Consider the following 23,359-nt stretch of genomic DNA (forward strand, 5'->3'; position numbering starts at 1 on the left):
GCGCTGGGCAGAGGCCCACCCCGGCCCAGGTTAGGTGTTCCAGCATCTGGACGTCCACCCTCCCCAGGACACCCCAGTGGGGTATGGCAGGAGAGAGCTCTGCGTGCCCTCAGCTTCCTGCCGCGTGGCTACGCCAGCCCATTTGACTCTGGGCGGTCCCTGGCTCCCAGCTTAACAGATGTTGACAAGGCCTTGCCTCCTTCGGGGTGGTGCCAGGGGCAGAGGGGCACAGGAAGAACAGGGCACGGCCCCCCGCACACCTCCGCTGTCAGCAGGCCCCCCGGGGCCTGGGAGATACCTTCCTGTAGCGTGAAACCAAAGGCCACAGAAGCAGAGAAAAACAAGCTCTTCCTTTCAATTATAAACTTGCAGGAAACAAGGAGGCCCATCCGTTCAGCGAGAATGCGGACCGATCTCAGCTCGCTAGGAGTCCCACGCTGCAGATCCCCCGTTTCTGTTTATTCTCGAGGGTGGCCAAGGGGGCCCTAGAAGTGCCTTCCAGAATTCAGATGCCAGTGGGGCGGGCTGCCAGGATGGCCACTGAGCGGGGCTCTGCTCTCTGGTGCCAACCAGTGAACCCTGGGAGGGACCGCCCTGCCTGCCCAGCCTGGCAGAGGGGCCCGGCCCAGTTAGGAGCAGACAAGTGTGGGGCCCACAGGGAACAAGGCGGCGCGCATATACTCTATGGAGGGGCACCGTCTCCACACGGCTAGCTGGGTGTGCCGACGGCACTGGATGGCACCATACGTGGTCCCCGTTGAGGAGTGACTCCTGCTCCCATGGTTAGGGCCAAAGGGTCACAGCCTCTGCAGCTCCCAAATGGCCCAGGGGAAAATGTGTGTGTGCACAAAACAGAGGAGCAGCCCTCAGCCGGAGCCAGAGGATGCGTGGGTGCCCTGCACACTGGCCTTCAACGTTTTTGAGTTTCAGGCTTTTGGTAGTTGGCATGTGGGACACTCCCTCTCCCCCAAGGCAGTGGGGATGCCGGTTCCTTCCGAGGCGTTTCTGCCATGAGCGTCCTCCAGAACGAGTGGGCTGAGGCCCTCAGCTGATGTCCTGGGTGACCACAGGCCTGTTGCGTGTGGCTGGCCGGCCGGACCTCAGCATGTCATCACTGGGCTCACGGTCCTGCCTGAGCACATCTGACCGGCCGTGGCCAGGGTCCACGCAGATGTCCACCTCCGTGTACAAATCCACCTTGTACTGTAGATGGCCCCTCCTGACACCACCCTGCAGTGGCCAGGGACCCCTCCTTCCTGTGGGGTCCGAGTGTCTGAGATGGCAGAGTCACTACAGCTCACCACCCCTGGGGCCCACGGTCGGCTCACGGCGGGGCAGAGGGTGAGATGCTGCCCAGAGCAGCGGCTGTGAACAACAGCTAGGACAGCGTGGGGTCAGCGTGCCACACGACTGTCTCTCACTGCTGAGCTGGCAGCCGGCAGCCTCTCTCCGCTGGCCAACCTGGGGGCGAGTACCACCCAAGGTCAGAGAGCCGGCCAGCATTGGCCTGGACTTGTATCCGACTCAAGGAAACTCCCCCCTGCCACTTTTCTCTGACGCACAGACAGCAAGACATGACAGCAAATTAGGTTAAGGAGGGGTTTCAGGAAGAATTACACACTGAAGGTTATCAGGTGGAGGCTGGCTGGCGTCCATGGCTGTTTCGTGTAGTAATTACATGTTGCTCATTGAAGTTGCTGAATGTTAAGTTACAAGCATAGGCTCTCCACGTATCATTCAACCACAATTATGATAATTACATCCCCACGGGAAGGTCGGCAAAAATGGCCTGGGAGGGGAAATGGGTGGCAAAGACTTGGGAGGTGGTGGTTGAGTGGGGCCGTGGGATGAACTGTTCTCACGTGAACAACAGACTGGTGGACGTTCTCCAGTATTTTTCAAATGCTTAAAGAGAAAATGTCCTGGACACAGTTGGGGAAACCGTTTAATGTTTTTCTGGAGGAATCCAGCTTCTCCGGGAGGAGCTGCTTCTTTAGCGAGTGGATTCAGGTGACTGGTCATCTTGGGCAGCACAATGGCCGTCAACAGACATTTGAAAACCTCAAGACTGGGCAAAAAATAATATCATTAAAGTCCACTGGGTTGTACCAGTGGCTCAAAGAACTCACAGCCGTGGGGAGCACAACAGGAGGGGTTCTCCCTGCCCGGCCCCACGAGGGCCCCAAGCCCTGGCGACAGCCGGGTGGTGCCTTTGAACACAGGCCCTCAGCTATCAGCTCCCAGCTGGGGATGTGGCGTTGAACGCTGACATCACAAACCCTACAACGCCCTGGGAATCAAGAACAGACCCACTCTGCAGGTAACCGAGGCTCAGAAACAGACTCCAGCCCCGCCACATGCGTGACCCAGAGCCGGGAGCTGACGTCCGAGCCACGTCCGTCCACCACCCCACAGGGCCTGCAGGCACCTGCCATAGGAAAGGCTGAGAAAGGGGTCCAATCCCACAGCCTCCCACCCCAGCAAATTTCCAGGTGATGGCTCCCTGCAATGCATGTGATAAAAACTGCCAGGTCAAATACACAGAGGTGACCCTGCCAAGGTCACTCGATCCTAACAGTGGGTCGTGGTCCTCAGACGTGGGAGGCCACGTCCTGCTTTCTGAGGCCTCAGACCTTGGTGGGGCACAGAAGGACTGCCCAGGGTGCACCCAGAACTTTTTATTACAGACGTCTGCCCAGGAAGCGCCTGAGAGCTGTTTCTCGAGGGAATGGATGGATGAGGAAGGAGAGAGGGTTGATGTAGACCTAGGATTGGGCCACAGGCCCCCCTGGCCCAGGCCCCTTAGCTGCCGTCTCCCAGGATGCAGAAGCATCACTGCAGGGCCCGCCGGTACAGGGAATAGGCAGGCGTGATCCTGGGGGTTCTGGAGCTTTCCGATTCCACAGCTCAGCCTCAACGTTCCAGCCGAGGCAGGAAGTATCAGAGCTTCATGCAAAGCTGCGAAGACCAGCTCCTTCCCACAAGTGGGTGGCGGGGATGGTGCCGTGGCCCCTTCCTGGGTCTAACCCCATGACATGCTCACTGGGAAGCAGCCTCTTCCCAGACATCCAGGGACAAACATACCCAAGGCCCTTTCCTCGCAGAGCCTCCCAGAGGACCACGCGGAGGGCCACACGCCACGACTGGCTGGGATCCTTTTGGTTCGCAATCGGCCCCTCAGGGTCTGGAGGTACAAGGGGCAGTGACTGGGAACACCCGGAACACCCCCAGACAGCCTTGACCATCTCAGCCTGCATCCTCTAGGAGCCTGATACCTCCTGACACCAGGAACCCCGTCTACAGGGGCCGTCTCATCTGTAGGTGGCCTTGCTGGGCCAGGACAGGGGCAGCAGAGGTGCTCAGGAGGACCCAATGCCTCTGAGGTGTAAACCTCCTCAGGGGAACAGCTTGGGGAACCACAGTCCCAGGGTGGAAAGGGCCAGGCCCCTTTCCCAAGATACATCAGCTTCTTCCAAGAATACTGGCCAGCAAGCATTCTTACCCTCGTTTTGTTTCGTTTTAATTAGCAGACTTAATGTTTTAGGTTTACAGAAACACCAAGCAGATGGTAGAGGTCCCCCACACCCCCTCTCCCTGACCCACTTTCTCCTACGATTACCTTCTCTCATTAGGGTGTAGGCGTGTGACAGGCAAAGAACCAATATTGATCCGTTATTATCACAAACGTCTGAAGTCTCCATCAGGATGCACTCTTGTGTTGTATTTTCTATGGGTGTTGAAAAGCACACATGGGACCCATACTCACCATCATACGATCCCAGTCTTAGGACAGCCTGCTGGGCACAGAAGGCTGGGCATCCCGCCAGGTGGCAGATCTCTGCCCCAGCCTAGGCTGGAACCAGCTGCCTGCTGCCCAGAGGTGGCCTCTCTGCTTCGGTCTAGCAGCCACCAGGGGCTCTGAGACCCTAAGCAGGCCACCACAGGGCGTGAGTTCCCCACGTCCGCATCTATAACTCAAGAGGTCCCAGCACTGCCCCTGCCTCTTCTACGGTGTGATGATCTGGACCCTGACAGGCCATGTGGCCCTTCAGGTGTGGACCGGGCCTGGGGGGGCTGCTGTCTCAGGCTTGGAGGACATGGAAAGTGGTTGCTGTGCACTGCACAGGTGTGCACAGGTGTGAAGCCACAGGTCCCTCTCCACCGCAGCCTGGGCACCCTGGTACCTGCAGTATGGGGGTGGTGGGAGGGACAATCCTAGAGCAGATGGGGGCGGGTGGGGCATTCCCCAAGCTCCGAAATGCACCTCAACCAGACCTCGAGCCCCAGTGCGATGTCACTTGGTGTGCTGGGCAAGGTCCTGGCTGCAGGTTTCTGATGGAGTAGGTGCGCTAAACAGATCCTTACCATGAAACTACCTTCACTGGTCACTGTCACCGCCTTCCAGTTCTTCAGGCCTTCACCCTTGTTCCAGCTTTCCTGGGCTGGGGGCTCGGCTCCACCCACCTTTGCCGGTGACTTCTATCCCTGCAGACCCACAATTGTCAAAGCCCTCTCCCCACCTCCTCTGGTAGTCACAACCCAGTTATTCAGACTTGCACAGGTCGTTTGCAAGTCCTCCTGGAAGGTATCTTGGCTGGAAAAGGGGACAAGGCCAAGCTTCCCCATCACTGGATGCTGCGCTCGGCTCTGGAGCTGACTAGTCTCCGGCAAGGCCACTGACCCGCGGCACAGAGAAGCCAGCTTGTGATCGCAGCTGGGACCGCCTGGAGGGCCAGCCCCGGCCTCTCCCGCCTGGCGGGCCCTCAGCACCCTCTCGCTCCCCCTCTCCGGCCTGAGTCTGTAGGGCCTCCCCAGTCCGGGCGGGGGTCTCCGCTGTCCCCCGCAATGGTTCAGGCACGTGGTGGCCGCGGTGACCACCCGGGGAACGACCACACTCGAGCAGGTGATTCTGCCCCGGGGCACGGGGGCGGGGCGGGGTTCGGCCTCATCTGCAGAGTTTAGGTGTCAAAGCTGGGGCGGGGGTTGCTGCTGATAACCGGAGAGCGGGGGCCAGGGTGCTGCTAACATCCCACCAGGCGCAGGAGGTCCCCACCCCGAGAACCGTCTGGCCCCGGGTGTCCGCAGCGAGGAGTGGGCAGCGCTCGGCAGAGGCCCCGGCGCGGCGGCCGCACGTCCCCGGTCAGGAGGGAGCCGGGAACTCCCGAGGCACCAACTCTGCCGGGCTCGGGGTGCCCGGATCGCCCCTGACGGCCGCCGGCTGGCGAGGCGCGGGGGACCCAGAATCGGCCGGGCCGGGGCCTCCTTCACCGCTCCACGCCGGGGCTGCCGCAGCATGGGGCGCAGGATGGGGGGCAGGATGGGGCGCAGGATGGGGCGCAGGATGGGGGGCAGGATGGGGCGCAGGATGGGGGGCAGGATGGGGGGCAGGATGGGGGCAGGATGGGGCGCAGGATGGGGGGCAGGATGGGGCGCAGGATGGGGGGCAGGATGGGGGGCAGGATGGGGGCAGGATGGGGCGCAGGATGGGGGGCAGGATGGGGGGCAGGATGGGGGGCAGGATGGGGCACAGGATGGGGCGCAGGATGGGGCGCAGGATGGGGGGCAGGATGGGGCGCAGGATGGGGCGCAGGATGGGGGGCAGGATGGGGCGCAGGATGGGGGGCAGGATGGGGGGCAGGATGGGGCGCAGGATGGGGCCCCGGCACCGCCTCGGGGGGTCGGCAGGGGCGGGCGCAGCTCGCGTCGGCCACTACAAGGGGGTCTCGGGTTTCCACCCCGCCCCCGCCTCGCACCCCCTCGCGCCCCGGACTCCGCTTTCCAGGCCGGGCTCTTCCCTGCGGACCCCGCTCGCGGCCCGGCGCGCCCCCTCCTCCTGCAGCGCCCCCGCTCCGGCGCCCGCGCCCCCGATTCGCTGCTGACTCGGTGTCTGCGCGTCCGGCCGGGCGCCCCGGGAGGAGTTTCCGGCGCGGGGCGGGGCGGGGCGGGGCGGGGCGGGGCGGGGCGGGGCGGCGGGTGGGCCCCACCCCCCGGTTGAGCCCGGCCGGGCGGACTCGGACTCGTCAACTTCAGAGGCTCGGCGGCGGCGGCGGGCGCGGACCAGTGCGCGCGTCTCCAGCGGCTCCAGCGGCTCCAGCGGCTCCAGCGGCTCCAGCGGGCCGGGATGGGCGGGCGGCCGCGCGGAGGACTCGGGGGGCGCGCGACGTGACCACCCGGACTCGAAGCCCGCCCCGCCCCCGCCCCCGCCCGGCTCGCCGGCTCCGGGGTCTGCTCCGCGGGGCGCGGACGCGGGGCCGGGCGGCGGAGCCGGAGCCAGAGCATGCGGGGCGCGGCGCGGGCGGCCTGGGGGCGTGCGGGGCAGCTGTGGCCGCGACCCCCCGCCCCGGGCCCGCCCCCGCCGCCGCTCCTGCTGCTGCTCCTGCTCCCGGCCGTGCTGCTGGGCGGCGCGGGCGCGCAGTACTCCAGCGACCTGTGCAGCTGGAAGGGGAGGTGAGTGTGCGCGGCGCGACCCCGGCCCGGCCCCCTCCCCTCGCGTCCCCTCCCGTCCTGGGCCGGCCGAGCGTGCGGGGGCGCGGCCAGGGGCGAGCGCGGGGCAGAGGCTCCGGGGGCCGCTCTCCAGGCCCAGTCCGGTGCCCACTGTCCCCCGCCCCCGGTTCTAGAACAAAAGAGCCTGCGGCGTCCCGGTCCCTGGCCCGGAGGACGCCCGGGGGAGGCGCGCCTGCAGCGCGGCAGGGTCGGTCCCGGCTCCGCGCGTGTCCGAGCCTCGGGGGCCGCCGGTCCCGCGACCCCATCCCGGGGACAGGCGGGGGTCGGTGCTCGGGCCCTTCCTTGCAGGCTCCGGGAGTTGCGCGCCCCGAGGCCGCCCCGGGCCAGAGCGGGAGGGGGCGGCCGCGGGAGGGAGCGGCGGTGTCGGGGGACGGGCGCGGACCGCAGCGGGGGCCACTTCTGTCTCGGGGAGCCGCGGGCGGGCACCTGTGAACCGGGCCGAGTGCGGCTCCGGCCGGGCCCCCCGCCCCTGCCCCGTGAAGGTCAGGCCGCCCTTGGCCGCGGCGCGCGCTGCGCTGGGCGACCCCCCCTCCGCCCACCCGCGGTGGCAGCCGAGGACTTTTTTTTTTTTTAACTCAAGTGTGGCCGCTGAGAGCAGCGCCAGCCGCGAGTGCCCCTCGGGAGCCGCCGCTGCTCCCACGCGAATCCCAGGGCGCCGAGGGCACCGCGGCCGAACCCGCCCTGCGCGAGCCTCGGAGTCGCCAGTTCCGGAGTTCGCAGATGCGCGGGGACCCGAGTGACGCGCGCCTCCCGGAAAGCCGTGGCCGGGCCGGCCTGGGCCCGGGTCCCGCTTCCCCTCGGCCCGTGCCCCGCCCGCCGGCCGCCGCCCCCGCCGGGCACCGAGTCACGCGGTTATTTCGAGCGAAGCTGTTTCCCGAGAAGGTCGGGGCAGAGCCGGTGCGGGGCTGGTGTCCGCGGGGCAGGCGCGGGTCTCCCCGGACCGCAGCCTCCGTTCTCGGTCTCTGCGAAGCCGCGGTCACCCCCCAGCGCCCCCAGCGGAGCCTCCCCGGGGAAGGGGAGCCGCGGTCACCCCCCAGCGGAGCCTCCCGGGGGGAAGGGGAGCCGCGGTCACCCCCCAGCGGAGCCTCCCCGGGGAAGGGGAGCCACGGTCACCCCCCAGCGCCCCCAGCGGAGCCTCCCCCGGGGAAGGGGAGCCGCGGTCACCCCCCAGCGGAGCCTCCCGGGGAAAGGGGAGCCACGGTCACCCCCCAGCGGAGCCTCCCCGGGGGAAGGGGAGCCGCGGTCACCCCCCAGCGGAGCCTCCCCGGGGAAGGGGAGCCACGGTCACCCCCCAGCGGAGCCTCCCGGGGGAAGGGGCGGGGCGCTGGGAGGGAGACTCACCCCAGAGAGCCGTGGGCGGTGCCCGGCTGTCCCGGGAGCGGCCGCCTCCCTTCTCGGCAGAAGCCTCCCGGCCGGCCGAGCGGGGACGCGGGAGCTGAGGCTGGGCCGCGGGCGGACGGAGGTCTGGGGGAGGGTCGGCCGGGAACGCTGGCGCCAGCGGAGCTGGCTGGGAGCCTCCGAGGCTGACAGCTCTTCTGGGGCCGCCCTTGCCCCCGCGTGGTGATTGAATTCCGGCTCGCTGCCTCTGCCGGGCGGGTCAGTGCACCCCTAAACCGAGGCCTTGGGGCGTTCTGCTTCAGCAGACCGAAACCAGAAACGCAGTCCCCGCCGCCCAGGCTGAGTGTGTTGAGAAGGAGCCGGCAGCCTTTTCAGGGTGTCAGGGGACTGTGTGCTCCGTGGGAGGCGGCGTCTCCTGGGGCCCGGAGGGCGCGGTAGGGAGCCACGGGGGGGTGGGAGGCCACCCCTCCACCTCCAGGGGCGGGCGGCTCCTCCAGCCGGGTGATGGCAGCGGGACAGGAGTGTTTTGCCCTCCAGGACCTGTGCACCCTCCGGTCTACCCGGAGACCCTCTTCGCCCCGTCGTTGCCAGCGTGCTCCTGGCCTCAGACTCCCCGGAGGGCCCCCCACCCCCACCTGCAGAGCCTGGCAGAGGGCAACTGTGGGGGCTGCTGGAGCTGCAGGTGTGATCTGGAGGGGACACGGGGCCTGGCTGTGTTTCTGGGGCATAAGTGAGACTTCCTTTTGTTGTAATCACTGCCCCGTTGATCCACACACTTCACAAATCAGTGACTCGCTGTTGAAACTGGAGTGCACCGGCCTGCCTGCGACCCTCCAGTGTTTGTGACTTTTTACCAGCTGTCCTGAAGAAGCACAGCGTGGAGCGAGCACTGGTGTGCTGGGTGGATTTTCATCCCCTGATGAAAATTGCCCCTCATGACACTGGTGAGGCATTGACAGCCTCTGTTGCTGGGTTTTTCTTCTAAGCAATTAAGTAGGAGATGATGAAACCTTTTTCCCTTTGGGGGAGGCAGGACCAGCGCCCTGTCTTTATCAGCCAGTGGCCATAAAGGTGGACCATGAACTTTCCCACTTGTGTCAGCCCAGGCATCGCAGGTGCGGTCACACCTGGTTTGTCTCTCATGCAAGGTGGGGAGAGGAAAGGTAACCTGCCAGTGGGTTCAAAGCCCTTCCTGACTTTCGTACAGGAGCCGGGCATTTTGTCCTGGTGACTCAGAGTTGTGGTGTGTGGGCTGGTGCCTCAGCAACACTCCAGTGCACCTGCACTGCCTCCTTCAGCGAGTCCCTTGATCCACTTGGGATTTGCCCTCCTTTCCACGAAGGTGCCCCACAAGCATGTCCACCTGGGTGCTAACCTTTGCTGACTATTAAAAATGCATCTGTTGAGTCCGTTTATCCAACATCAAATCAATCTTGCCAGTTTCCTAAAGTTGGACAGAACCACAGTTTTGTCTGCACAGTTTAGTTTTATCACAACAGAACTGTGTGTGTGTCACCTGCATCTCCTGTGAAAATCACAAAATGCCCTCATCCTTGACCATTAAATATGTCACATTTTTGCAATGCCACCAATTTTGCATAAACAGACTCTGTTTCCAGGTTTGCTGAGGTGCTGGATATTTGGAGGTGAGAACTTTGAGGCGCTCGATTTTCTGGTAGGAACCAGCACAGACCATGAGTCTTGGACTTCGTGCCGAGGTCTGCTGGGTCCCAGGCTGAAGGACGCATCGTTTTACTTTTTTTTTAATCTACATGGGTCTTGTGCATCACATGCTACTGATTTTAATGTGAAAATTCCCATGTCACTGGCCTAGCTGGAGTCCCGTTGGTCTGGATGTTTCGCAAGAATGTGAGAAAAGAGGGCAGCAGGCCCTGCGCTGGGTGCAGACCCCTCTGAGTGGGCTGAGAAGACGTTAGGTGAAGGGTGAGGTAGCCGGGTGCCTTCTTTCTTCTGTGTCCACCTTCGTTTTGTCCTCGTCCTCTTTTTGCCCAGTGTCTTCTGAGTGGGTGGAGCCAGATGTGCCCACCAGATGCAGGTAGCATGTGCTAGGCCAGGATGGCCCCAAGGCTCGAGTTGGCCTCCCCCTGGGCAGAGGTGGGTTGGCTGCCTGTCCCCAGGAGGGTGCCCTCCGCCCCTGCTGATTTGTGGCTGTTCCCCTCCCCTGCTCGATGAAGGCAGTACTGTCAGAGGTGACCAGAGCCCACTCCCTCGAGCTTCAGGACCCCCCGAGAGGAGGCAACGTGTCAGGATGGTGTATGTGGAGAGAGGGCTGAGGCTCGGTGCCTGAGCAGGGGCAGGAGGACAGTGGCCTCGATGCCAGAGTCGGGAGGGAGGGACACGACGATGAGGCTGCATAAGGAGGGAACTGACTGTAGCCGAGTGTGTCAGCCACACTCTCCACTGAGTCCAGTTTCCACACAGCACGATCATCATGCCCTTCCCCACATACGTGTTAGATGAGCTTGCGTGAGCTTTATGGACTGTAATTTGTGAGTCTGTTCTGGGTGTGTGATCCTGGCAGCCGGTGCGGCGTGGCCACTCATGACCTAGGGCCTTGTGGGGGTGGGGAGAGGGTGAGGAGGAGTGCACCCCTCGACACCTCCCTCTGATGTGGCCTGCAGCCTATGAAAAGTGAGGTTTGGGGGCCGAGAGTGTGAGTCAGCAGCAGTAAATGCAAACCATATGTTACGCATTTTCTCTGCTGCCGAAAGGGTTTGTGGTGACTCGCTCAGGCCAGGGCTCTGGAAAGAGCGTTGCTTATTTCACATAAAAATCCTAAGAATGTGGGTGAACCTGTCTGAGATCTGCTCCGAACCCAGTTTCGTGTAATAAAACACTTAGTTGAAGTCACTGGGTTAGTTCCAGGCCCACTTGGTGGTTGTGATGTGACTGTTAGCCACGAGCTGGCATTTACATGAAAGTGTGGAGAAGAAGTGTAAGGTTTTTGATGTTTCAGTTTCTCGAAAATATAACTGTTTCTACTCAGGACCTGCCTCTCCAAGCACACTTCATTTTTTTCTATTTAGCGTTCATGGGGGTAAACTTAGCTTGCTACTCACACAGTAGTCCCCCGCCCGAATCCTCACCCTGTGGAGGAAGTTCACCTCGCTTTTGTAGTGAATCTTGCTTTAACGATAGCTTATTTTTACACACACTGTCGGCAGTGCAGGGTCTTCAGGCTTGCAGAAAACGGTCAAATCATTACTTTGAAAAATGTACAAACATCTATGCTTAATTAGGTGCTAAAAACAAAACTCATCTAGGATCTCCTTCCCCCCAAACTGCCAGCCCTCTGGATTAATTTAAAAGCTGCTCTCTGGGCAGGTTGCATCCCAGGGTTTCTCCTTCACGCACCTCTAGCGTGGGGTCCCACCGTCACTTTACCTCTAGCGTCCCAGCCCTCGTGGTCATCTGGAACCAGAGTTGGTACACAGGGCCTGCTGGTGTTTCCATGATACTCCGTGATATTCCGGAGGAATCCATCCCTTCCTTCGGGCTCCCTCCCACTGCCCCGGCACCTCCAGCCACCCTGATTCAGGAACACTGCAGAGATTGGTGTTTGACACTATGGCAGCAGAGGCGCACACTCTGAGTGTTGGAGGGTGTCTGGAGAGCCTGGGGGCCAGCACCACCTGCATTCCTGGGAGCTCGGCCCCACCATGACTCTCGGTGCAGATGCACTGGAAGGAACTGGGTGGGTCCCCTGTGCCGAAGGGCGGAGATGGCGCCGGCCTGCCTCACGGGCAGGGGTCCGTGTGGCACCTGTGGCTGGCAGCGGGTGGGTCCGTGAGCCGCCATCATTTTGAGAGGTGTCATCCTTACTGGCTGTCTGTGGGTGTGGGTGGGGTGTGTGCTGGGGGCAGGAGCCTCAGCTCCGGGCCTGGCTGACGTGTCTGTCCTCTGCAGTGGGCTGACGCACGAGACGCACAGGAAGGAGGTGGAGCAGGTGTATCTGCGCTGCGCGGCGGGCGCTGTGGAGTGGATGTACCCGACAGGTGCTCTCATCGTTAACCTGCGGCCCAACACCTTCTCGCCTGCCCGGCACCTGACTGTGTGCATCAAGCCCTTCAGGGACTCCTCGGGGGCCAATATTTATTTGGAAAAAACTGGAGAACTGAGACTGCTGGTACCGGACGGGGATGGCAGGCCCGGCCGGGTGCAGTGCTTTGGCCTGGAGCAGGGCGGCCTGTTCGTGGAGGCCACGCCGCAGCAGGATATCGGCCGGAGGACCACGGGCTTCCAGTATGAGCTGATTAGGAGGCACAGGGCGTCAGACCTGCACGAGCTGTCTGGTGAGTGTCCTGCCCGGGTCGGGGGTGGTGGGCTGGCGCGGGCTCCCCTGTCCGGGGTGGCAGGCCTTGTCATTGTGGGGCTGTGATCTGACAGGTGTCTGATTTCTTCCTGCCCCCTCGTCTGCTCAGCCTTGGTGAACACCCTCCTGTGTCTGTGCTTCGGACATGACGTTTTACCCAAAGAACCCCACGGGTGACTGGGGTTTGGGGGCACTGGCACCCGCAGAGGGGCCCTCCTAGGGGTGTGACATGGTGTGGGGGGTGCGGGACGGCCAAGCTAAACCATCTTTGAGATGCAGCCTTTCCCACTAAAACCACCTTTGAAAAGACTGGCCCATCTGGGTCAGTGTTCTGGGCGGCACGGCCTTGGCGAAGCGGGGCCTGTCTCCCGGGAGGTGTGTCTGGGGAGCATGGCGAGCGTCCCCCTGTGGGCGGCTGGGCCATTGCTGGGTCAGACACACCCCTGTGCTTGTGGATGGTGAAGTGCCTTTGAAACGGGTGCTTTTGTCATTCAAACTGCCCTGGGAATTGGCTGGGTGTTTCTGGTGTCAGCTAAAGGCCCTGAAACGTCAATTTTTGGGTGGGAGCTGAGACTGACTCAGCCTGGAGCGGTGCTCAGCTGTGATGCCCAGAACTTGGGGCCACCCCCGTCCCCGACGGGTCTTGTGGGTACGATAAGCAGACAGCTTCCCTGTGTGGCCAGCAGGGAGTGGAGTTGTCACGTGGCATCTGTGGACGCCTGTGCTTGGGGGACAGGTCCTTTGTGGAGGGCTGTGTTGGTCTCTAGAAAATTCTGAGGGTAGACACCAGGAGGCATGAGGTCCCGGGAGGCACCTGTGGGCTGTGTGACCTCCATGGTCTGTGTGGCCTCAGCCTCAGGTGTGCAGACTTTTATCCTGAATGGGAGCCCACGTTTTTGTGTTCTATGTTCTTGACCTAGATCAGTTTTCCGTCTCTCTCTGAAATCTCTCCCAAATGGACTGGTCATTTACAGAGTGAGCGTAGGGCCGTCTGCCTGGAATCCTGACTGGCCCATGAGCTCTGACTGCCCCTTGGGCCTCAGCACCCGCAGGGCTGGACACTGGTGCAAACTCAGCTGTGCTGTGGTTGGTTGCACGCTGGATAAAACTTTAACCACAGCGGCCTTTATCTTGGTCACCAACAGTTATGGTGGGTGGGGGATCTGGGGGAGGGGGCACCAGCCTTGCTCTGGGGGTCCTGGAGAGAAACTCACAATGAGACAAAACCTAGAGAAACCCAAGCACCAAGTTCAGTCTTTCTAACCGGAGGTAAAGGTGCCAGGCCAGATATTAGTGACTTGTGAACATTCTTTCTGCTGATTGAAGTGATGATTGGTTTTGAAGACGTTGGGCTGCAGGTCACGTGCTCTGTGGCCTGAGCTTTGTTCTGCTTCTGGGTGAGATTCTTAAAGAGGCTGCAGCACAGTCAGTCCCTGCCATGCACACCTGGACGTCCACACAGCACAGGCCCAATTTCGACACTTCCAGTGGAAATCAATGGTTCTGCTTGTCGGCTGGGGTGACCCTTATGGAGCCTGTGAGCTCTCCTTTGGGAACAGAGACTGTCTCTCCTGCCTCTGGGGGTGGGGTCCGAGGCCTCCAGGCCCTGTGTAAGCTGGGGCGGTGGGTGGGTTTTGGAGAGGCACATGAGGGTCGGGGCTGAGCTGCCTTGGGGTCCTGTGGGGTCGCAGGGAGGCAGCGGCCTCTTGTGAGGAGTGACTTGAGCCCCGAGGGACCAGAGCAGGCATTTGGCCATGGGTCCTCGCTCGCCCTCGTGTGCCTCCTGGGCCTGTGGGGTCCTGCGCAGGACTGTGGCCCAGTACATGTCAGGCTGGCTTGGGGGTCCCAGAACTTTGCTGTGTCCTGTGAGGCAGGTGCTGGGGTTTCCTTGTTCACACCTGGTGACCCTGTGGCACCTGCTTAAACCGAGCCTGAGGTGATTTCCAGGGCTCTGTGCCTGATGGGTTGTCCATCTGAGGAAGCAGACGTGCAGGGACCGTTGGAACTGAGGACAGGGGCCCAGACTCGGAGGTTCACCGGGGGCCCCGGAGCTGGGACCCACCCGACGCCTGGCGTCTCCACGGGAACAGGCACAGGTGCAGGGCCCCTCCCTGGGCTGAGCACCTCCAGGGCCCTCATGAGAGGCCTCTCCTATCCTGATGGGGTCGAGGGGCAGGAGGGATCCGAGGAGGTTGACGCATCGCCTGTCCCCAGGGTATTTGCCTTTCATCAGGGGACGGGGGCCCCTAAGCCCTTAATGCCGCAGGAATGGGTACCTAATGTGGAATGTCGGTGCCGGCCATCTGGCAGCAGTGACGCTGTCCCCTGGGCGAGGCCGGCTCCCCAGCTCTGTCCAGCCAGCGCCGCGGTTTCCCTTGTCTCCCGTTCCTGCACTTGCTGCAGCTGCGAGAGCCGATGGAGGCTGAGCCGGGCAGCGCCAGCCCTGCTGAGCCTGAGGTGTGCCTATGCCTTTCCTATGCCTTTGGCCTGGCGTGGGCGACCCGCCGAGAGGTGGACGAGCTCATCTGTGAGTCAGCAGGTCCAGTTTGGGCTGATTTACGAGAACAGAGGCTCCATGGGCTGGAAACCCGGACAAGAGTTGGGGTGTGAGCCCCATCCCCTGCCCAGCCAGGAGGAAACCCGCTGCTCTGGTGGTTCTTGTAGGCGTGATCGTGGCACCTTCGTGCTCCGTAATCGGCTTCCTTGAATAAACGTGGCACTGATAACCTGGAGTTGGCCAGAACACAGGGCCAGGCTGTTCCTGCAGGGGCACAGACAGGGCCAGGAGGGAGGGGACCCGGCCCCAGGACCTTGGGATTTGGTTACCCGTGGGCAGGACCTCCCAGCCCTGAACTGGCCGCTTCCGCAGGCAACACGGGCGCCTTCCTTGGATGCTGAGGAAACTCTGCAGGATGGGAGGTGCAGAGAGTGGACAGGTGCAACTCCAGGCCGTGCCCAGACCTGTGCCCAGCAGACCTGGCTGAGGCTGTGTGGGGCTGCTGTTCCCAGGCCAGTGCATCCGGGAAACGGGCACCGCTCAGTGGCTTGGGGAATGTGGGTGGGGGCTCTGTCTGGTTCTGGGGAACACAGACCCTAGGCAGTCCAGGCAGGTCCCAGGATTCCAGTCTGTCCTTCACCACCTCCCAGGGCCATGTGTCAGGTGCTCCTGGGTTGGTCATGCCTGCTTGGAGCTTGGGGTGCAGGCCCCAGTGAGCAGGTGCCCAGGGCTGGGCAGCAGCATCGTGGACACAGACAGTGGGAGGGGAGGGAACGCTGCCTTGATGCTGATCATAAACACACGGTGCCATCCCTGGCTCTCCAGGACGCCGGAGTCCTGCAGCGTGTCAGGGGCCTCAACGCCCCCTCCCTTTACAGTCCTGCCCCTGGCTGAGCCCGTAGGTGAATGACCAGCTTGGCGGGCATAGAGTCCCTGCCGATGAGCCCCCTCCAGGAGCCTCAGAGTTTGGAGAAGTCCTTGATGGTGGGAGGGATGGGTGGAAAAGTGTGGAAGATAATTCTCATTATTTCCTGGAGGCAGAGGAGAGGGGCTGATTTTTTTCCAAGGCGTCCCATCTCTCGTCCATCTTTGGCTTCCTGCTTGGTGGCTTCTTTCCAGCCACTATAATTTTCATTTTAACCATCTCCGGGCTTGCGGAGAGGAAGGGCGTGGCCCCTGCCAGCTTCCTCACCAGGAAGAGGGAGGGAGAAAGAGAGGGAGGCAGGGAAGGGCAGGGGCCGTTGGGCCAACACCCCCGGGGCCCCCCAGCAATGGACTGCAGCCTGGAGTGCGACCTCACTGCGACGGTGACAATGGCAGCCTTGGGAGCTCGGCCTTGGGTCCTCGAGCCCACGGGAGCCCACCCTCCACCCCTACCCACTGCTCCCTGTTCTTGGCTCCTGTGAAAGCACCTTGTCCCCGTCACCAGCTCCTCTGAAAGCAGCGTGTCCCCGCCTTCCCGCGTCACCAGCTGCGTGGGAGACCCGGCAGTCCTGGCCACAGAGGTTTCCCGTCAGAACTATGTGAGTCCCTCTGGCTGTCCTTACCTGGGCAGTCCTGCCGGACCGGTCGGTGTCTGTCGTTCTCAGCCTCTCCTCGGAACCAGCCGGTCCTGCTTTTACCTACGGCACCGCCCCTCCACTTACACCTGCTGTCCAACCTAAGTCCCCACAGCAGCTTCCCCAACCCCACCGTGCTGGTGCCTCCCACCCTGTTCATGCCAGCTCCTGAGTGACGGTCCTGAGATGTCCACACCCCAGCCCTCCCCTCCAACGAGGAGGGACCAGGATTCCAACCCTTTGCCGACCCTCCCCACCGCCTGGAAACTAGATGTGACGTGTCTGTGACCAGCGCATTCCGCAGCCTTTATGAGCCTGGCTCCTGTCAATAACTGTCTCCAGATCGTCTCCTGGAGTCCACCCTGTGTTCTCTGTGAAGTTGATCCTGCTTTGTAAAGCTCAGAACCAGAACAGGGAGGTCTCCAGGGTGCTTGTCACCAGCTCAGCTGTCGATGAGTCGTCTCCAGAGGCTTTCAGCAGGCGACGCTGCAGGTGCTGACCGCCCCCGGGCCCCACACCCCCGCTGTTGGCCGGATGAGTCAGGGCGGGATACGCAGGGCACGTGAGGGCAGCGTCTCCATCCTTCCCCTCAGCCGTCCGCTGAGGTCGTGGGGCCGTGACTCACAGACGGTGATGAGCTACGGCTTGGATACGCTCGCACGCCCAGGCCCCGGGGTGGGACGTGTGCGGCTGGGCCTGTGGGCTCCCCTGCCCCAGAGTGGGAGACACACACAGACCCCCCGCCCCAGGGTGGGACCCACACACACCCCCGCCCCAGGGTGGGACCCACACACACCCCCGCCCCAGGGTGGGAGACACACACACAGACCCCCTGCCCCAGGGTGGGAGATACACAGACCCCCACCCCAGGGTGGGAGATACACACACAGACCCCCTGCCCCAGGGTGGGAGATACACACACAGACCCCCTGCCCCAGGGTGGGAGACACACACACCACCCGCCCCAGGGTGGGACCCACACACACACCCCCCGCCCCAGGGTGGGAGACACACACACCACCCGCCCCAGGGTGGGACCCACACACACACCCCCTGCCCCAGGGTGGGAGACACACACACAGACCCCCCGCCCTAGGGTGGGAGACACACACACACCCCCCGCCCCAGGGTGGGAGATACACAGACCCCCACCCCAGGGTGGGAGATACACACACCCCCCACCCCAGGGTGGGAGATACACACACAGACCCCCTGCCCCAGGGTGGGAGATACACACACAGACCCCCTGCCCCAGGGTGGGAGACACACACACCACCCGCCCCAGGGTGGGACCCACACACACACCCCCCGCCCCAGGGTGGGAGACACACACACACACACCCCCTGCCCCAGGGTGGGAGACACACACACAGACCCCCCGCCCCAGGGTGGGACCCACACACACACCCCCCGCCCCAGGGTGGGACCCACACACATACCCCCCGCCCCAGGGTGGGAGATACACACATACCCCCCGCCCCAGGGTGGGACCCACACACACACCCTCTGCCCCAGGGTGGGAGATACACACACAGACCCCCTGCCCCAGGGTGGGACACACACAGACCCCTTGCCCCAGGGTGGGAGATACACACACAGACCCCCTGCCCCAGGGTGGGACCCACACACAGACCCCCTGCCCCAGGGTGGGACACACACACACCCAACTGCGTTGCTGACTGTGAGGATGGGCTTTGGGCACCTCCTGCCTCCTGCCCTTGCAGGACCACTTGGCCCAGCCCAGCTGCCATGGCTGCCCAGCCGGAGGGTGCTGCTCAGTGAGGGGACCCTCTTGTGGGCTGTGGTCACCAGGCTTCTGTTGTTGACCAGCTCTCTCTCAACCGAGGCCACCCTCAGTCACATGAGTTGTCCTGGGCTGGGACCTCTGGCCCTGTGGCCACTGGGCAGGTGCTGGCCGGGGTGCAGTCTCACCTGTGAAGGATAAAAATGCTGCCTGAAATTTGAATCCCCCCAGCACTGTCCTGGCCCTCCCTGGCCTCTGTCCAGCACGCGCCTGCATCAGGCCCACCATGGTCGCAGGCCCCCAGCCGGCGAGTGGGATGGGGGTCCACATAGGTGAACCAAGTATCGAGGGTGGGCCACACTCCGGGGCCCCCACAGAAGAGCCCACTGGGCAGCTTCCAGCTTGCGGGTCAGGAGGCCCCAGTGGTGGGGGCTGCAGTGTGAGTCTGTACGAAGCAGCAGGAGGGGGATTTGGCCAGAAGCTCCTGTTCTGCAGGGTTGCTGGGATGGCAGAGGTGCCCCCAGTGCCAGGCTGGACCGGCCTCGAGGTGCCCCCAGTGCCAGGCTAGACCAGCCTTCAGGTACCCCCCAGTGCCAGGCTGGACCGGCCTCAAGGTGCCCCCAGTGCCAGGCTGGTCCGGCCTCAAGGTGCCCCCAGTGCCAGGCTGGTCTGGCCTCGAGGTGCCCCCAGTGCCAGGCTGCACCGGCCTCGAGGTGTCCCCAGTGCCAGGCTGGTCCGGCTTCGAGGTGCCCCCAGTGCCAGGCTGGTCCGGCCTCGAGGTACCCCCAGTGCCAGGCTGGTCCCACCTCGAGGTGCCCCCAGTGCCAGGCTGGACCGGCCTCAAGGTGCCCCCAGTGCCAGGCTGGACCGGCCTCGAGGCGCCCAGTAGTCTGTGCTTGCTCTGCAGCTTCTTTTTCCTGATAACTTAATGGAAGCAAATGCAGGAGGAGGCGGGTGGGCCGGTGAGTCAGGCACTGAGCCCGGCTGGGAGGCGCCCTCACCCCTGCCTGGCCTTATCTCTGGGTCCTTCCTACCTCCACCCTGAGGGGCCCACAGACACCTGTGCTTGCCCAGGGCACTGCAGACTCCAGGGTCTCCATTGACCACATGTACAGGCCCTGAGGGTCCATGCAAGTTCCTGACCCCAGATGGCCTCTCTGAGCAGCTGTCCCCACCTCAGCCAAGGTGCCAGGTATGTGTGCTGCCCTGTCCCCCGGGGCCGCCAGTCACCAGCAGCCAGCTCGGACCCACACTCATCAGGCAGGTGAGAGCTCAGCTCACTTCAGTCCAGCAAGGACAGCCGGCCAGGGGTGCAGACGGCGTTAGCTTCTTCCAGGGCCGGCGAACCCCACGTCAAGGCTGTCCCAGCTCTCGGCCAGGAACGTTTCAGAGCCTTCAGAAGGTGAAACGGCACCGGGGAAACCAGCGTCTTTGAGATTTCACATTTCAAAGCTTCTGTTGAGTTAACAGACTTGGGGCCAAAACCTAGAGGCTCAGAACAGGTGAGGTGAGGCCTTGAAACCTGCAATAAGAGCAAATAATAAAACCACGTTTCCCAAGTCCATCCCGGGTGTGGGGACGCGCGGTGCAGGTTTCTGTTTCACAGTGGCCCGCCCGTCTGAGAAACTGGGGCGAAGGGCAGGGCGAGGGCTGGGCCCCGGGAGAAGGTTGTTGAGAAAGCCTGGTTTGGCTGGTGCGGGAGCTCGTTCTGAGAAGCCTCTGTGCTTTCTGCATTCTCTGGTGGAGGCCGGGCCCTGCAGGCTTCGGGCTTCAGAGGGGGTCTGTGAGCGGGGCTTGGCTCGAGAGCCGTTTGGGGTGTGTCTCATCCCACGGCCAGGTGGCGTCCGGAGAAGGGGCTGAGCCCATGGCCCTGACTGGATCTCTGCGCTGCTGGGTGAGGCCCCACGCCGGTGGCAGGCGGACGCGTCGCTGCCTGCTCAGGGATCCCCTTCCTGGAGTCTCAGCATTGCTGGCCCTTCTAGCCGCATGGGGGGTCCTGCAGGATGTGACCCTCCTCTCAGGTGCCGCTGCCGTCGTGGCCCAGGGAAGTGGGCAGCACAGCTGTGGGGAGTGTCTGCCCTTTGAGGGAGCTGGAAAGTGAGGGTGGTCCCGGCATCATGAGCTGTGGAGGTGGGTTGGGGGTGACTCTGGCGAGTGAGGGTGGCCCCGGCGTTGGCATCGTGGGCTGTGGAGGTGAATTAGGGTGATTCTGGGAAGTGAGGGTGGTCCTGGCGTTGGCATCGTGGGCCGTGGAGGTGGATTAGGGGTGACTCTGGGAAGTGAGAGTGGCCCCGGCGTTGGTGTCGTGGGCCGTGGAGGTGGGTTGGGGGTGACTGTTGTCCCGTGGGTTCGGTTCAGCCCCGGGCTGGGGGTGACTCTCGTCCCGTGGGTTCGGTTCAGCCCCGGGCTGGGGGTGACTCTCGTCCCGTGGGTTCGGTTCAGCCCCGGGCTGGGGGTGACTCTCGTCCCGTGGGTTCGGTTCAGCCCCGGGTGGGCTTTGCATTTGCGTCAGGCATGAGAGTGATTTCTGAGTCCGGCTCAGCTGCACCGAGGAGGTAAGTGGGGAAACAGCACAAAGACCCCTCCCCACGAAGGCCCTGGGACGTGGCCGGACTGTCAGGGCACGTGCCCATCATGGCCGAGTTGCAGGTGCCTTTGGTCCAGGTGGGGCTGAGGGGTCCCCTGGGTGAGACCCTGGCGTGGCCGAGGTTGTGTTTTCTGTCTCCTGCTCTGCCGGCCCCTCCAGCACGTGCCGCCGACTCACCTCGGAGGTCGCGTTGGCCAAGAGGTGCCTTGACGTGGACACCTCCCTGACTTGGCTTTGCTGAGTGTGACGCTCTTTTGACTGTGGTGGGTGGCATCCCAGAGCCTGCCCATCCAGGCTGCTTCCTGACTCTGCCTTTCTTCCCCAGCCCCGTGCCGTCCCTGCAGTGACACCGAGGTGCTCCTAGCCGTCTGCACCAGCGACTTCGGTGAGTGTCTGCTTGGTAGCTTCAACCTCCTGTGAGCCTGGTTCCTGCCACGTGGAGTTGTTCGGGCCCAGGGGTCCCTCTTCAGGGCCCAGGACAGCCTTCCGGCACTGCGTGGACCCTGCTGGAGGGTTACACGCCGCGGAAGCCCTGGGCTTGGCCATCCACCAGCCCTGGGGACAGGGACTCCACCGCCCACACTTGGAGGGAGCCGGGGGTTGTTTTAGGTGACTGTCAAGCATTTTCCCATTTTGTAAATGAGATCATTGCTCTTCGAGGGGACTCTTGAAGTCCACTGTTTCCCAGCAGCTTGTCTTGCTGAAGTGCTTTGTAAACAGCATTTTATCAGCAGCCCAGAGCAACCTTGGCGTTGGACACTCCCTGCCCCCTACCAGAGCTCACGCTGTTCCATGCCTAAGGCTCCCAGTGGCTCTGCGGCTCTGCAGGGGGAGCTTTGGGGTCCCAGGACTGCAGCCCCTTTGCTTGTGGTGTTTGCACAGACACTCTCTGGGAAAGGTTTGGCCTCCCGTGTGGTGCCGTGGAAGCCGCGTCCACTCTGTACTCCACCTCCAAGCTCAAGGACGGGCCCCTTCTCACTGCTTTCCTGATCCCTGGCATGGAATCGGGGCCTGGCAGGGGTTTCCAAGTGCGGCCCTAAGGCTGCCCCCATGCCCACCCTCTCCTCTGAGCCGCACCGGGTCTGTCTGATCAGGACACAGAACTGCAGGGGCGCCCTGTGTGTCAGCTGTTCTGACTTGAAAAGCATCTGATACACACCGAGGTGTTTGTTCTGTTTTCCCACTTACGTGCTTGGCCCTTGGTAGAGACAGCACCTGTTTTCTGACAAAGTCTAACTATCTGGGACACCCCTTGGCAGCTTCCTGCTGTTACGTTGTACTTTTCTGTGGGAATTTCCACGCTAGATGGCAGAGTCAGGGGTCAGCTACCCGTTCCAGTGCCCGACGGTGCCGGGGGGCCCGCGGAGGGGCGGTGGCCTTGCCGTATGCCTGCTCACTGCCTGTCTCCATCTCCTTTCCCGCACAGCCGTTCGAGGCTCCATCCAGGAAGTCACCCACGAGCCCGAGCGGCAGGACTCAGCCATCCACCTGCGCGTGAGCAGACTCTATCGGCAGAAAAGCAGGGTCTTCGAGCCGGTGCCCGAGGGCGACGGCCACTGGCAGGGGCGTGTCAGGACGCTGCTGGAGTGTGGCGTGCGGCCAGGGCATGGCGACTTTCTCTTTACCGGCCACATGCACTTTGGGGAGGCGCGGCTCGGCTGTGCCCCACGCTTCAAAGACTTCCAGAGGATGTACAGGGACGCCCAGGAGAGGGGACTGAACCCGTGCGAGGTTGGCATGGACTGACCCTGGGGGTCCTTGGGGCGCTGCCCTCCCTCTCCTGATGAGTCACATGCTGCGGTGGGTGCTGCGGTCCCGGTGGGGCCGTGCAGTGGGGGCCACCCGCTGGGGACCGCATGCCTGGGGCCCAGGCCTGACCCTGGTGCCCAAGCTGTGGACGTTCTCACCACACTCAACCCCATGAGCTCCCAGCCAAGGACGCCCTGGCCAATTGGAAATGCTGTAAAATGCAAACTAAGTTATTATATTTTTTTGGTAAAAAAGAAATGTCCATAGGAAACCAACTCCTGTGTCTTAAAATGCCTTGGTGTGCCGTTTGATACTGTTCTCTAAAGACGTTTTGAGTCACGGCGTCTGGTCTGGTGTTGGGGGAAGCGCTGGCCATTGGGCACAGTGGACGTGTGAAAAGGTGCCATTCAGAGTTGTTCTCACGACAGAAGTTTATGGAGCCAAATAATATGTTTTTTATTTTCATTTTATTTTTAAAGAATGAGCTTGGCCAGCTGTAGTCCTTTTCGGACTGCTAGTTGTTTCCATTCCAGAGAATAAAGACCAGGATCCGACCAGCTAGGAGCCAGTCTATCTTTCGCCAGGTTCGGTGCCCACGGCCCTTGTTCAGGGCCACGCTAGACATACCCCACGGGCGTCCATCGCCTCGGCAGACGTGCCTTGCTCCCCCCGGCCACTGTCCGTCAGCGCCTGCTGCTGCATTTCCATTAATTCAGGTCCTGCCCTGTGGCCCCAGCCTCCCCAAAGTGCAGGAGCCCACAGCAAGTCTCTGGATGCCCAGGAGCTGGTCTGAACCTAAGTTGGTGACGCCATGTCCCCAAAGGATGCGGCTACCAGAACAAATCACCACCAACTGCAGGCTGAGACAGCCTCGTTCTCTGAGTTCCTGAGGCCACAATCCAAAGTCATGGTGTGGGCAGAGCCTCTCCCTCCAGGGGTTCCAAGGAGGGCCCTTCACCTTCTCAGCCGGGGGAGGGACCTTCACCTTCTCCTCAGCCGGGGAGGACCTTCACCTTCTCCTCAGCCGGGGGAGGGACCTTCACCTTCT

The 23,359-nt window shown here is 62.7% G+C and overlaps 1 protein-coding gene and 1 long non-coding RNA gene across 3 annotated transcripts; one reads left to right on the plus strand and one right to left on the minus strand.

Moving 5' to 3' along the window:
- Positions 1 to 1,932: 1,932 nt before the first annotated feature.
- LOC105469358 (uncharacterized) lies at positions 1,933 to 5,264 on the minus strand. Its single transcript, XR_979913.3, has 3 exons — positions 4,366 to 5,264; positions 3,620 to 3,727; positions 1,933 to 2,068 (listed from the first exon to the last, which is right to left on the minus strand). It is a non-coding gene; the product is annotated as an uncharacterized lncRNA (long non-coding RNA).
- Positions 5,265 to 6,078: 814 nt separating this feature from the next.
- Positions 6,079 to 22,865, plus strand: LOC105469359 (meteorin like, glial cell differentiation regulator). 2 transcript variants are annotated; one of them, XM_011720309.3, is made up of 4 exons: positions 6,079 to 6,447; positions 11,770 to 12,155; positions 20,888 to 20,947; positions 21,989 to 22,865. In XM_011720309.3, exons 1-4 carry the CDS (start codon positions 6,278 to 6,280, stop codon positions 22,306 to 22,308), a joined length of 936 nt encoding a protein of 311 aa, XP_011718611.2. In that variant the 5' UTR covers positions 6,079 to 6,277; the 3' UTR covers positions 22,309 to 22,865. The 2 variants fall into 2 exon arrangements, with proteins under 2 accessions (XP_011718611.2, XP_070938000.1); XM_071081899.1 differs by lacking the exon at positions 6,079 to 6,447 and adding an exon at positions 7,258 to 7,386.
- Positions 22,866 to 23,359: the final 494 nt, after the last annotated feature.

The sequence above is a fragment of the Macaca nemestrina genome, chromosome 17 (genome assembly GCF_043159975.1).
Source record: "Macaca nemestrina isolate mMacNem1 chromosome 17, mMacNem.hap1, whole genome shotgun sequence".
NCBI lineage: Eukaryota > Metazoa > Chordata > Mammalia > Primates > Cercopithecidae > Macaca > Macaca nemestrina.